General features: G+C 36.4%; 1 protein-coding gene across 1 annotated transcript in view; it reads right to left on the minus strand.

The window, feature by feature from the left end:
* The window catches only part of CNTNAP2 (contactin associated protein 2), a 1,021,678-nt gene that overhangs the window by 154,849 nt on the left and 850,652 nt on the right, over positions 1-16,177 (minus strand). The window contains exon 15 of the mRNA XM_039378395.1: positions 15,322-15,449. Coding sequence (XP_039234329.1) covers positions 15,322-15,449 — 128 coding nt within the window. The remainder of the gene's footprint in view (positions 1-15,321; positions 15,450-16,177) is intronic.

The raw sequence follows: 16,177 nt of genomic DNA on the forward strand, positions 1-16,177 counted from the left end.
ACTCTAAGAGGCCTAGTATTTTTCCATGTTATGCTTGTAAAGTGTCTTTTTTCCTGCATTCTTTATTTCAAAGGCATAGTGATTTGAGTATTTTGGACAGAGAGTATTCTCACTGTGGATCCCGACAACAAGGATGCAACTGATCCTGAGGGAAGTGTGATAGCCCTTTAGTGTTGCAAATGCAAAATCCTGGCATAGTCAACTGTCAATAAATGTTGATCTTTTAATGACAGTTACATTGTTTCCTATATACTATTCCTATTTCCTGTATGCTATTTTAACTACTTAAAAAGATTGCAAAGCAGTAGTCCAGGAATTACTAATTCATCAGATGTTACAGCTGGCAGTAGTTCTTGTTGCTACTGTTCCCATTTGCTTTGAATCAAAAATTCTTGTGGCCAAAGATTTCTTCAAATTGTCTTTGGAATAGAAGAAGACTTAAAATACTATAAATACGAGTAATGCAAAATGCACTTAACTTATTTTTAAGAATAGGAAAAATGCTTAATGGAAATATCAGGTATTCTTTGCAAGAACTACTTTTGCTGGAGTGCATCTTTTCTATAAATTGAAGAAGCAGCTGCAGGAAACAATATAATCAAAGGGTTAAACCCACAATATATACAACAATATCAATTCTAAATTCACACCCGGTAAACTTAATCTGTCTAAGGGAGTCTGAAATCACTTCTACTTACTGCTATCCAGATCAGCCTAATGCTGAATATTGGGGCTATATATGACTTCATAAATGCAGAGGTACAAGGAGTAAGACAGTGCCTTAGTCGTCCGCAGCAGAGAAACATCAGGACTTTGTTTCCATACATTGTTCAAAAATATTAAATGAAACAAAATAAACCAGAACACAAGCCACCAGAAGCACACATGCTCAATTGTCAAGTTATTTATATCACCCCTTCTGACAATGATTTCCTCCATTTCATGGAACCAAACAAAGCACAGGATGTCTCCAGAATGCTACTTCAGCTCTGTTTAACCTTTGCCAACTCAGGATCCTAGATATTCCGGAATAAACAAACGCCTTGGGAGAAAGGACTACAATAGATCCTAGTGCCAAACAGCATAACAAAATATCTTGTATCTTTAGCCACCTGCAGCCATGGAGATTGTGAATTCACTCTAGAAGGCTTCCAGAAATGTCAAAGATAGTAGCTACAAGGGTCTCAATGGTATCTGTAAGCCAAGAAGATGGTTATTAGTGCAGTCAGTTCTCTGAACTCTACTGATTGGGTCCTTCTGCCTCTCTGTCCCTTATAAATTTCACAGGGGTCTTAACACTCCAAGGAAAATTGAAAGTCCAAGTACCTGTGAGCACAGAAATACAGACTTAGAGAGGTTAAACTATATAACTGACTTCCCATCCATGAAAACCAAGAATATGCAAGCTATATTTCCTATATGAGCCACACCATCTTCTGATAGATGATTTGATATAATAGAAATGTTTAGTAATGTGTACCACCAATGGCTAGGATGGTAAGATTTATCATCACACTGATGCTTTCAAAACTGTGCATTGAACTTTCAGTTTGATCGTAAGCTTTAGTAAACTTAACTTGAGCTTAATATTGTTTTTCATCTAGTAAATGGTTATTTGAGTTCCCCTAGGAGCTCCTCTCTATCTGTGTTTTCAAAGCTCATATCTCTTTTGACTGCCTTTATGTCATGAAAAATGTTTTCTCTGCTCATTTACAGACTGCTGTGAAAAAGCAGCCTCTGGAAATGGCTGGTGTGCAGCATATCACAATCTACAAATCTGATACAAAAAGATAGCATTAACTCTTTAAAAAGCTACAGGCATCCCTTCTACTTTTATCTTCTCCGTGCAGAAAAATTTTGATACTTTTCAAATTGAGAAGTTAAAGGTCCGCAGTGCTACCTGATGTTAATGGGCAGATATTTCCTGTCACCTCTTTGGTTACCCTAAGCGGGTACTCCCTGGCACCAGGATGTGGAGTACAAGGAGTTCTACACTGATGACTGCCCACAGAAGTATCACTAGGGAAGAGGCACAGACAGTGGTGGGTAAGGGACTGGGGTGCATAAAGAAAACACCGATCAAAGCCTCTTGTTCACAGGGTCAAACAGGTCTATGCTTATGTTCAGAGAATGCAGGATGCACTCAGCAGGCTTTAGCCTACTTTTGCTCTCTGAGAGCTGCGTGCAGCACAGACCCTTGTGGCAGCAGGACACTGCCTGAGGGCTGGAGAGCTGCAAAAGCACCATTGCAGGGTCTGCATTTGCTGATCCTGCTGCCTGCTGTCCCACTCTCAAGGATGGTCTGCACTTAAAAGCTGCAGGAAAGCTCTTACTGTTCAATTTATTTCAGGTTTGGGATAATTTCGTTTCCCATCAAATATAACAGGGAGTACACATATTTGTCCTAGCTATTTCTACCCACACAATGTGTGTTTATTCATTACCCACTCAGCTATCTGTCTTTAATTAGTTCCTCAGCTGAGTACTTCAAGCTGTGCTGTGCAAGTCTGGAATGTTTCTTGTTTTACTAATGAATTTAATTTCCTTGATCATAGCTCAGTCACTATGAACTACTGGCTCTTCATGTGTAAATAAGAGGGAGGAGATGTGGAGGGCCTCAGGCTTGCTTTCTGTGATAAGTGATGATGTTTACTTGCCTAAGTCTCTTCAAGAGTGTGAGTACAACTAGGAAAGAGCAGACAAGGAATAAGGTGGAGGGAGAAATCTACAGCATAACAGCATAACCCACCACTTCTCTAAAGATCTCAAGCAAAGGGTCAAGTCTAATAGTTCTTCCTACAATGCATATTTAATACATTCTGCAGAATTCAGAATCCCTGGAGCCCAGAAAATTAAAATCTACAGGTGGACTCCCTTAAACATTTGAATATTATTTAAGAACAATTTTAGTTTTTACAAATTGAGTTCACAAAGGAAAAAATTTTGTGTGGCAAGTCATGGAGTATTTTCCCTATTTTCAGGCATGGAATTGCATAGAATAAGACTGATATGGACTGAGCCTGATAGCTTTACATGCTATGTTTTCTTTCAGCATCAGAAAGTATTTTTTTGAAGGCAGGACACTGTCTTGCTTTCCTGATAAATCACTAAGCATATATGCAATTTCCTATTGGTTTGGTATCTTTCTCGGTTTGGAATTTTGTTCATTTATTTTTGTATGTGAGTGGAGATTACTAACCTGAGCTAGTAATCTAGGGATTATTAGGATTTTGGCAAGTTTATGGAAGTGATTCCAGGAGAATTGGTGGAGGTAGGCAATGCAGCTCCTGCTATATATCCTTGGGTCTCTAGTTTGAAGGTTTGAACCTCTAGTTCAAACCTCTAGTTTGAACCTATCAGCTTGAAGGTCATGAAGGAACTGGATAATACTTTGGTGTTTATATTCCCTTCCAATGAACACTATATATTTGTGATTGCTAGACAGACACAAAAGAATCATGCTGAGGTCTCTTAGCTGCTTGGCTATATGGGTGGTAGCAGTTAGAGAGAACTGCCACATGTGGAAGGACATCCACATGTCCTTCACAAGGACAAGGAAAGACCTGACTTTTAGATCTTGACTTATGAAAACACTCAGCTTGCAATCTCTGCCCTTTTCCTGATTCACAAGGTGTCATATATTTAACAAGCATTCGAGGACTGAAACATGTGAAGTGTGAGGAGAGTCTGAGGGAACTGAGTTTGCTTATCCCAAGAAAGGCTTGGAGGGGCAGTAATTTTTGCTTTCACTGCCTGATGGATAGTTCTAGGGAAAGAGATATTCAAGCTACTCTCAGAGGTGCTAAGCAAAAGATTCAGAGAAAACAGTTACAAATTGCAACATAGAAAAATCCTACTGGATATAAGGAAAATGCTTTCACAGTTGGAGTGGTTAAGCACTGGAAGAGGTTGTCCAGAGAGATGGCATCCTTAGAAATGCCTGTAAAATTAATAGAAAAAGCCCTAAGTAACCGGATTTGTGTTTGGAGTTAGTCCTGCTTTGAGTAGGAGATTGGACTGAATGACCCCCGTAGGTCCCTTCCAATTTAAATTACCTTATTACTCTAAGCCCTATTCTTTCAGCTGAGCTCAGAAGCGCTTGCAAAATGTCTTACATTTTATGATCTTTAAGATTTCAATGTTTTGCCAGAAAGACGTAAAGCAATTTACATAGAGCATTTTGTTTTTGAAATATTGTGTTATTGTTGTGTTTGATGTTGTTGTTTTTATTTAATGACTGGCTGTCCATCTGGGATCCCAAAATTACCTAATGGTATTATGGAGGACAATCTGATTAACCACCTGAAATACAGTGTGTGTACAGCAAATAGGAAAGAGCTCTCTCTGTATGGTGCTATACAGAGACAAATTTCACAATAAAGATAGGTAAAATATCAGTTAGTCACACTATAATTTAAGCAGGACTGAAGCTACTGCAAGAATTTTTAGTTTAAAAAAGTGAAAACTCAAAATCTCTATCTCAGCATACGGAATTTGCTTTTAAAGAAAAGAAAGAAGGAGTGTCCCTCCCATGAAGCAAATATTTCATTTAGTTTAGTTTTCTAAGAAAGCCTTGTCATTGTCAGAAAAAGCTGAAGCTTTAGGAGGTTTTGAAGGAAACGGAAAGTTTCTTGAAAGCATTAATGAAATGTAACTACACTGACCTGGTTGCTTTGAAAATTTTGCTCTGTTTTGGACATATTAAACAGCCTTTTAGTTCAAAGCTTCATTTATGAAATACAGTTAAACAATGATGAAAAAGCTCTTTTGTAAAATGTTGAAGGTCAGAGTCAAAATTATGTCCTTTCATCAATGGAAAATGAACTGGATAACCAACTTGTTCTGTTTCAAATGACTTCTTATGTTTTTCAGAGCTTATATGGTAAGAGTTTCTGAGAATTTTCTCTCCTTTTCATATGGGAACTGAAACAATTTCCTGGGAAAATCCCTTTTCTAGTACATTTTTGGAAGCATCTTAACTTTCCTGGAAGGTATTCTGCCAACTGTGGATCAAATTTACTTCTGTCTGCATTTGAAATATGAAGGCACAATAACAATTCATAACAATAAATTCTTTTAATTTAACCTTATAACAGCAAACCTAAAATAAATGATAGCCAAGTGAATGGAACACAGATACATGAACCGTGGTCTGTGTATAATAATTGATTTACACTGATTTAGTTCCTCAGTTTTCAAAAAGAGAATTATTTGCAGTGATAAGGCAAAATTTTTCCATCAGCAGGAGTTCATGAAAGCAGGGGTAAATAACAAAATATAGATATAGCGTGCATGTTGGAAATTGATTGGCTAAAGAAAAGATTTTGAAACTATAAGTCACTATTGGCTCTCTTTCCATAACTGCTTCTTGGAAAGCTGTTCTCAGGAAAAATATTGCTCCTCTGAATTAGACCAAATCAGATGTGGAGATGATTCTTCACAAATGAGAATTGAAATACAGGCTTATAAAAATGCTAGAATTTGCTGCTTAATATTGTAAAGTTGAAAGCTTCATGATTCTGCAAGCTTAGCTAATACCTTCGAAGTAGATTACCGTAAGCTCCTAACAGCAAAAGGATAGAATGGATCTGAATTGCTTTAATAAGGGAAAAAAATACAATTTTGTAAAGTAAAGGATTTCCCCCTCATCTCTTTTTAATTCTATCTGACCTGATTCAAAATTAAAACCCTGAGAAATTATCAGCATTTTCAAGTTTCTTCTTTGTTTGCCTTGAAGAACCAAATTGGCACTTCACAGAAGGTAAGTTTTAAACAGAGAAAGGAGGAAGAAGGAAGAGGAATTGCAACCTTTTATCTGAAATCTGCTCTCTAAATACTGAATCTATGGCGCTACACAGGTTGCAACAGTAATTTGAAACGCAGCATATTCAAACTCGGAAATTTAACAGGGGAAGTTATCCATGGTATTGTCATTGGAAAAGGGAGTAAGTAGGCAATTCTTCATATTTCTCTTATGGTTTTCTAGCCCTTTCCACCCCACATTTGCAAGTTTTTCCATAGAAGACAAAGGTCAAAAAAAAGACATTAAAAAATAGATCAGAGAAAAGAAATGGGAGTTTAATTTTTCACATGCCTATTCTACTTGTCTCAAAATATTGCTATATTCCCTTTCACCAGTTCAGAGCCAAAAATGCACAACTTTGCAATTCTGCGTCAATACCTATTAAAGTTGTTCCTTTGGGAACCACATTGTAGTTCTACATAAAAACCTAGAATGACCTGTTTCATTGAGAGAGAAGGAACAGGTTACATTCCTTCAAAAATCCTGGTAAGAACTGAGTGGGACATGATATAAATACCAAATACTGCATATATAAATATGATATGACTTGATGATGGAAAGCTTTTGAACAAAAGCTGTCAGAATTCAGCCCTATAATTAAAGGATGGGGAGAGTAGCTGGTGGAATGAGAAATCATTATGAAGAGCAGTTGGACTGTGGAATAATACATCCCTGACCTTCCTTTTTATCCAATCACAGGGGAGAAGAGGTTCAACTATTGTATATGCTTGTATTGAGACATAATTAGAGTTAGCTTGGCTCCCTAGTACAGAGATCAATGGTGCAAGTTTAACGAGCATTAAAGGTCTCTAACTTTTTCTTATTAGTTTCTCCATCTTGGTGGTTGAACACTTTTTAGTGTTACTGAGATAGTTTGTGTTGTGTGCCAGGTATTGGGTGCTGCGAGGTTAGACAAACCCCCTTATAACTGGATATCCTCCATCCTACTGCCACTCACCTATGTCTAAATGAGACTGAATTTGCATAACTTACACATAGCAATGAACGAGACTCACCTCACTCTACCTCACCTTCAATCATTTTTTGCCTTTTTCTGTTCTTTCTGCTCTTTAAAATGTCAGTCAGTGCTGCAGGAATATGCAGGCCAAAAGAATTAAAGTGAGAAAGAGTTCAACCTAAAAAATGAATGTAGATAATTCCCCCCATATTGTACCTAATTTCTAAGATTACTCAGACTTATGGGGAGAAATTTAAAGGTGGCTGTAAATTTGTAGGTGTAGTTGGCAGGATTCCAGCAACTTCTCAATCCTCAGTTTAATCACAGGTTCTCCTAGTTCCTTATTGCTTTACTGACATCTCCTTCTCATCACTTCTCTATACACTGTGGGAATTCTTTCATCTTTTTATTCTTGGATTTTGTACCCTGCACCATTGCTATTCTTACTTTGCTGTAGGTAAGAAGTGATAAGATAGTAATATGCATTACAGTCACAAAGATAGTAAAATGTTTGAAATTATAATTAAAGCATAACTTTAAGAGGATTTGAGTTTAATATGATCAGCTACTGTATGTCATCTATCAGACTAACGACTCTTGCTTAAATTCCCCAGGAATCAAGAGACAATACTTTACATGAAATTCTTCAGATACTTCTTTTTTTCATGGAAGAAGGTAGAATTAACTGCGATATAATCATAATAATGAGGAGAATTTGAATAAAATTAGCTCTTAATTGCATTTGAATTCTGCATCTCTGAAACATAAAGCTCATAACTCCCCTATGGAATTTCACTATTTTTTTATTTTATGGTCAGCTGGAGAATTGACTAGGGGCATCAATTGCCATATGTTTTCATTACTACAGCAAATATGTAAAATGAGTAAAATTTATTAGTTCATTGATTTTCGAATGAATTATCTTCTGTAGCTTATACCAACATATACATTTAGGTAGAATTGAATGCATATGAGAATTTATTAATAATAGACAGGTCTATTCCTATCTTAAACTGGGTTTACTGTCTGGTTTACACTTGATGAATCTTGGAAGTGTGGAGATATAAATTGTGGAATTCTGTTATTCCTCCGACCTAAATTCCATATACATGTAAAACAGATGTAACTTCCATTTTAAAAGACAGTAGAGGGTACACAGAAAAAGTAACTGAGAGGAAAGTACATAGTAAAAATGAACAGGCTGAAATGCATTTCCCTTCAAAACAGATACTCAGAGCATACTGCCTTCATGACCTTAAGGAAAAATCTCCAACAATGTAAATTGCATTCATAATGAAAATACACACTGAATGACAGGATAATCTATAATACTTTCATACACTACCAGGTACTAGGCAAAAGTGTCATAAATCTCACTCTTTTGAACCAAGCATCCAGACTTTACCAGATCTTGGCAAAGATGGAAAAGGATTAAAAACAAAGGGGTCAAACTGCATCAAGAATCAATGCTTGCAGTTAAAATGATCTCTTTTCCATATATTCTAACAATATTAGGTCCATATAAAGGTCTTTTTTTTTTCTTTTCTCCTTTTTACCTTGGGTTACTGATGAACATATGGTACAAACTGTAAGGGACACAGTTTTTCCTAATGTGTCTACATCATATTTTTGATTCTACTTTTCCTTTTTTCCCTTGCATTATTTGCAGGTATCCTTTTGCTTCAGTCAGACATAAAAAGATGTGTCTAATAGGACAATGGCTAAATTTTAAGTGACCTGTACTTCCCGCTCTGTGAGAGGAGTAGGGTTTGCTTTCAGAAAGGAAACAGAACAAAACCTGAAAATGAGTGGGATACATTAGAAAATATTCATATATAACCCATGAGTCAATATGATTCTATGTTAAAACTGTGTCACTCTACAAATATGCATGCCATGAATACACTTGTTTGAATTGAAAGACAATTTTATGGCCATGTCATAAACCTCAGAAAAAGGCGATTTACTGTAGAAGTGTTAGCAGCTTATAAATCATTAATCTTACCAATTCCTTATGGGTTTTTGAGATAATATAAAAGAAACCTTACATTCAGGGTGGCACGTAGAAAGAGCTCTCAATGAATCTTAGAGTGCTCTAGTGACTAATTTCTCCCAAATATCTAGGCCAAAATGTCTCCTGTTGTTCAAATAGAAAGGAGTAGCAGAAAAGAATCTAGAATGATTAGCCAAGATTAAGTATTATCACAAAATAAGAAAATATTTTTGGAACTTAAATAATTCCAACCATACATGTTTGAATGCTGCTCACACTGCCTACCACTCCCCATCCCCCAAACCTCAAGACAATTCCAAGCTGATTTGCAATTTCAGAGACATTATGTCTTCTCATTTTGATACTGTCCACCATGGATCATATAAGGTAGAGCTTATCTAGTTGAAAACTTACGTAACAGTAAGTTATACATTATACTCAATGATTTTTGATGTCTGACATCAGAGAATAATTTTTGACTGTAATTATAGGGCTTCTGAGAATTGATTGCAAATTAAAAAGGATGACAAAGGTACCAGCCAAAGACCAGCACTTGGAGCACTTTGCTGCTCAGGAAGGATATGAGAACACATGTAAAAGAAGCCACAAGGGGAAATATGTTATCCTATGTCCATCTTTAAATTCCTTGGCATATTTCAGCATGACAGAGATGCCCTAAATTCATATGAACAATGGAAGTTTTCCAGCTCCTGTTTTCAGGACAGACAAAATTTTATTCAAATGGCCAGAAACAGCCTATGCTTCAATGAGACATTAAGCCACAGTCTGTTTTCCTGGGAGGTGAGAAAATAAAGAGTTCTCTTAGAAATATAAAGACTCTGCAGGAGGGCATTCAAGCACTGCTTGCTGGAGAAAACATTTCTGCACAAAGAAGAAGACAAACTCTCATTAAACTTCACAGGAAAAGTTAATTATGTAGCATGAAATAGGGTTAAAGGTGAAGGGAAAATGATAGACTTAAGAAAGGGAAATGACATTATTTAAATCAGATATTGAACAACTGGAAAAGAGTGGATTTGTTTACTTAAAAAAATTGTAGAAAAATGACCTAGTGGGTCATTTTTTTTCTCTTGGGTTCTGAGGAAAACAATTGCATATGAAGAACAATTACAGTGGTTTGGTTAACTAAAGTGGATGATCCCTATCCAAATCCTAAGTGAAGACTGTTTTTTTATCAACAAAATCCGCTGAAAAAATCAAATCAGGTTGAAATAGTACTTCTTGGTTGTCGGAGTGCTTTTATTGGAAGGAAACTTTTGTCTCTCCTATTTTGCTGATAGCACTGAAATGAATGACTGTGATAAGCAGTGAGAACAATGTCTTGGTGTTCTTTGGATGAATCTGTATTCCACTTGAATTGCACAATGTACAGTCCAGTGCAGCACATAAAGACATGTTGGGGTAATAGATGTGGAAATTTAGCAGACAAATATTCATGTGTACTGAAGGCAGCTACAGTTACTGGGGGGAAAAAATTAAACTTTTACATTGATCAAGTTTTGATCTGTATTTACCCTAATGAACTTATCACAATTGATTTGAAAGCCATAGGAAATTAAAAACATAAAAGTGTATAGATATATCTAGCAATGCAAGCAAAAAAATAGGGAAATGTAGAAAAATGCAGAGATTTTAATTGGTTTTCTAACCTGAATGTCAGAGAAGTAATTAACATGTCAGATAGGAATTACCTAAATTTCAGATAAGTAATCCCATCACACAAGCATCTTGTGGAATCATTGCTTCAGAAGTTTCAAACCCTGAATTTTTTTATTTTTCTGCAAGCACTCAGGTCTTAGTTTTTGGTAGAGGGTTTCATTGATGTTAATTTTCATTTGATACAGTGTTTTCACTGCCATTAATCTGTAAATTGAGTCATTGTATTACTAGAATGTTGTCTAAGAAACAGTAGGAGTAAATAGTTTCTACTGAAATTCTAGTTGGATCTTCTAATAATTCAAATAGGTTGTTTTTAGTTTGTTTGTTTTCTGAGATATTCTCCAGCTTACCTTACCTATGTATGTAACAGTAACATCACTACAGATCTGACTGACAACACATTGCATAACCTACTAGAGAATTGACCTTGTTCATAGGTTTAATGTGTGCTATTTTTTCCTGAAACTCAGGTGGTACTACTGAAAAATAAGCTCAGGATGTTGAGCTTATGATGTGTCCTTAATTTACAATATAGTGAAAACGGACTAAGAATGCACATGAAACAGTAAATTTATTTTCACCACAAGTAACAATTCTGAGTCACCAACCTGCACATGTGATGCATAAGAAGTACTCAAGGAATAAAAAAACACACCTTACCAAGGATATCTGCCTGTAAGCACTGACCCTGGCAGTGGCTGTCTGGATTAGATAACTATAGAGTGGTTTTAATACAAACCCAGAGTCACAAAAAATGCTCAGATCTGAACCACCATTTGAATAAATAAGCCAACTCAGATGGAACATTCTAAAAGGAAATACAAGAGTAAAGCCAGAAATGATATTTAGAAGTGAAAGAAACAAAGCACCAAGTAATGAAAGCACTAATGATGAGCCATTGTCAAAATCACTGAATAAAAAAACTTGAGGTTTATTTCCCCTGAGAACACACACACAGAGTCATAGGTACACATGCACAAACAAAATCAATGCACCGATGTAAGAACTGCGTTTTGATTTGCTCCTGAATTTCTGTCATCTGTCAGACATTTTTGGTCTGTCACTGAAGTTTCTACATGAACACTGCTGATACAGGTCTTCATGAAAACCTAGCTTAGAAAAAACCAGAGTCAATGCAGGGGCTTTGTCCTCCACGTTTTGAAGATTAAAGATAATAGAAGTGAAACACACAAAAAATGATTCATGGCTCGGAAATCAAAGTCTTACTGGGAAGATAAAAACGGAACAGCAGAGGAGATGGAAAAAAACCATAAATCTGAGCTGTGTAAAAGACATCTCCCCCTCAAATTCTGTCTTAATTATAGTGGAAATGGGACAAAAGGAAAATAGACTCAAGGAGAAAAGCAAATCTAGAGCAGAATAGTCAGTCTATTCCCCTCTGGGCTTATAAACAGCAGACTCAAATCAAAATCTTTGGAAGTCCTTGGGAAAAGGATAGTCTTAGCAGGTTACAAATATAGGAGCTTTGTGAACATTGGTATTTTCCTAGAGGGAATGAAAAAAATCTTGAGAAGGTGCCAGAAGTCACAAAAGTAATTTTGATTCAATATGATTATTGATGAAATCTCTGTAACAATAGCCCAAACACAGTAAGCTAAGCTCTTTAGTTTGGTTTCAAAAGAAATTACCAGATCCATTTTTGCAGCCTACATCTACCACCTCAGGCTGAGCTTAGACAGGAAAAAACCCTCAACATACTTGTGTATTTCTCTAAAGGGAGAAGGCTCAAGGTGCCCCTTTGCATTACAGTGGAATAGCATAAAGAGATGGAAAAGGCCTTTCTATTACTGGTTGGCCAAGGCTAAATGCAGGGGGGCTGAGGAGTTCAGGTCCTATTGCATAAGTATTAGTACAACTGCAATAGGTTCCGTAAAGTGATTTTAATCAGTGTGTCTAAGTTACATGAAAAGTAAAGATGATTAATTAGTGGTACTATGTTGGCCTTTCTTTCTAGGTCCTACACAGAACACCCTCACTTGAGGGAAAACAAGAGTAGTTCCCTTCCTTATCCAATATTACTATGGAGTCTCAGGGCTGATTTTCAGTGATTACACTTTTAATTCCACTTCAAGTTTAGAGGATCTTGCAACTCTGCTGATAAAGTGCCACTGCCATTCTGTAAGTACAGTGTTCACACAGCAGTGGTCAGGAAGGACAGCTTTGCTTTAAATCTGGGTAGACTTGACATTTGCTCAAAATCTCTGCTTGATCTTTGGATCATTGCAATACAGTGCCAAAAAGCCCTACCAAATTAATATCCTGGTTATGCACTCGTTCTTCATAAAATTGGATAAATCTTCTTTCCTGGGAGACCATTACTTAGAAGAATCATTAGATACTTAGAAAGCATACCTCAGCACTAAGACAGCAAATGGGAAAGAGACATCTTGGATATTTCATCCAAGGCCTCACTTACTGTGATATAAGTTGTCACAGTACTGGCAGATTCTGTGACCACAATGAGAAATTGTTCCAAATAGGTAAATTTTTGTTTGATTGGTTAGGTACTCTTACCTTTTCCACCTTCCTTCTAAGCAGACCAAAAATCTGCATTTTTTTGCCAGTCTTCATTACTGTAACTGAATTTCATTTACACATGCAACTGAACTGAACATATGAACTGTGCTGTGACAAGACTCAACATCTCTAGAAGTAATAATGTTGGTTTTGATGCATGTAATACATGAAAAAATGAATCAATTGGTTTGTGGTGTTTGTTCAGTTTTTTTTTTTTTTTTGGTGTTTTTTTTTTCCTTTTTTTTTAATCCTTTCCCAGAAATTAAGCACTTCAGATCTTCTAATTTTCTTCTAATTTAGAACAAGTGTATAGTTTTAAATTTTAGAAATTTCCCTAAGGCACAAACCTTGTTTTCCAAAAGGTGAGACAGTAGTATTTGGGGTACAGGAGCTGTTGTATATTTTCAAGGAAGAATACAATGTGAAACGCTTAGTAAATGCACTGAGAATATAAAATGGGAGCTTTTACTAACTGCAAAGGGCTGGGGTTTATATTATCTCCTGTAAGAAAACTTATAACAGCTTTTTGACAATAATATATGGTCATGGAAATAAATTAAAATTTATTCATAGGCAAAGTTTCTTTGAAACTACAAATCATTTCTGTAAAGTTCATAGAGAAAATTAAATTAATCGGGATGTTAGGAAGACACCCCTTCAGTTTCCCAAATGGCTGTGTCACACAGCCACACTCTAATAAAGGCTATTGCCTGCTCAAATGAGGTTTCATTTATACTAATATTTAGAAATGGTTCACATTTTAGAGACTGATATTTCTGGAAGCGCTCAGGTTCAGAATATGAGGAATACAGATGCAAGAAAAATGCTATTTGTTATTTCTTCATCATCAGTTGTAAGAGCCTATGTTTATCAAACATAGCTGAGACACAAACACAAACTGACCTGTGATTAGTCAAATACCCTAAATACAAGCAACAAATAGATGATGTGAAAGCTTGCAAACATCCCATGATATTTGTTTCTGCTCATTAGGCATCAGATTCATAAACAAAAGCTGGAGGGATCATTTGCGCAGCCCAGAAAGACCATAAACAGAAAAAGAGGCAAAACGCCTTCAGTTCTATCACCAAGCAATGGCCTAAGGTTTCGAGGCACTGGACTGGGATACAGAAAGCTCTCATTTGTACTTGTCCTGCAGGATGACTCTGAGTATGTGATTTCCTCTCAGTTGGGATTAATTACTTTAGCTTAAGGCAGAGATAACGATTCTGACCTCCTTTGCAAAGTACTTAGAAACGTGCAGATAGAAAACATGTATCTGAAAAAGGGCAGAAGAGGAAGGACAACCATACTCATCCCTGTTGTGCAGTGTTAGATGCTGCTTAGAGCCAGGTTGTTCTAACCAATCTGCAGGTATTATGCCAACCCTTTCAATATTTCCATCACTGCAATCTTATAGGCTGATTTATAGTACTCTTTACCAGCATCTGCAGATGGGTTTTATATTCTTTATAGACCATGCAAATATTAGTTATTTTAAATTAAATCAGGCAACTTTCCTTTCTGCACCTCCTATAATGGAATGACCTTCAAACACAGAGGACAAATATAATATGTGTGCCAGCTGCACAAAGCTTAAATTTTTGAAGTGTGATTTAGAAGGGCCTTAAGCTGTTGCTCTGCCTTCGGTGGTGAATTTCACCTCCTGAAATATAAAACAGATTGAACGAAAAGTACAATCCTTCTCACTGCTTCTCAACCTTTTTTTTGTGCGTGAAGTGGAAATTTATCCATTATGCTGATTTACTCTACCATCTGCTGATCAGACTGGAGAATATGCATCTTGTATCAGCACTCAGCCTGGAAATCAGAGACTACTACAAAAAACTCCCAGTGCTTTACAAGGAAACATCTACTCTTGATATAGTTACTATTTGATAACAATCTTGTCAAAATTTTTATACCTGTAAACAGAGTTCACAGTGGTAAGTTTTGCCATCATGCTACTATTTATATAACATAAGCAATGATATGCTTAGCAATGATAATGACACTGACAAGAGCACCCAACAGAAGCACAGGTGTTGAGAGATATTCTTATGCAATCTGTATTACTGCACATATCTACATAAACCTAGTTGAGTAATCAAAGTTGCTACATTAACCGTAAAATAAAGACAAATATAAATATTTTAAATGCAAAGATAAGCCACTATATGCGTATTTCATTGACAAAATTTCCCAAATCACATCATGCTTTCATAGGAAAAGGTCTCTTGAGTAGGCAGTCATGTCTCTAAATTTGCATAGGGTATCTACAAAGTTACCACTATTCAAATTAGCTTCTACCCAGGAGTAGAAGAAGTAGAAGAAAATCAGACAACTTACGATCTCCTTGACAGCGCACGGGACCCACAGACACCTTGGCTTCAGACCCAGGCCGGTCAACATCTCCGACGACTACCTGACTCACTGGTAGGTGCTCTTTGTATGACAACATTCCAGTGTCTTTTCTCCTGAATTACACAGAGAGAAAACGAAAGCCACTGTGAAGTGTATTAAATTATTTTCCTTGATTATTATTATTGTTCACCACTCTAAGCACCAAAAGAATAGGTATGCAGCAATTACATCAGTACGCTGTTACTCTCTAAAAAGTTGTCTCAAATTACATCAGTTTGACCAGTAGCACTGCCTGTTCACTGGAAAAAAAGATGGATAGCAGCTACAAGGAACACATTCAGAGTAGCTGCTTGCTTTCTGGTCAATCCTGGACTCAGCTGGGCTGGAGTGAGTACTTGATCACTTTGCTGCAGATCTCCTTGACTTCTGAAAGGGAGAAAAATCCTTATGCATCCTAGAAATGTATCTGCTTTAATCTAGTTCCTGCCAGTTACTATCCTAACAATACAACCTCTGCATATCAAGCAAACAGTGCTTCCTGTATATTTAACATTTCTATTGTTATGTTAAAAAAAGAGAAATTAAAGACTAATTATCTCAACAGGCTTCTTATCTAGGCCCTGTTATTTCTAATAGTAAGTGCCTAAATTAAAAAAAATCTAAATTTGTGAATCTAACTGTGAGTATACGGCTCAAACCCCATTTTAGTTAGCAAGATTGCTAGAATTCAATTTATAGTCATGTCTTAAAGCTCCTCATTTCAACTGCAGCAAGAAACCTAGTGCTTTTCCATGCCTAGACCAAATCACTAGTTACAACTATTACAACATTTTTCCTTTAT

Source organism: Pipra filicauda, unplaced genomic scaffold (assembly GCF_003945595.2).
Source record: "Pipra filicauda isolate LSUMZ 115617 unplaced genomic scaffold, ASM394559v2 scaffold137_size4652046_pilon, whole genome shotgun sequence".
NCBI lineage: Eukaryota > Metazoa > Chordata > Aves > Passeriformes > Pipridae > Pipra > Pipra filicauda.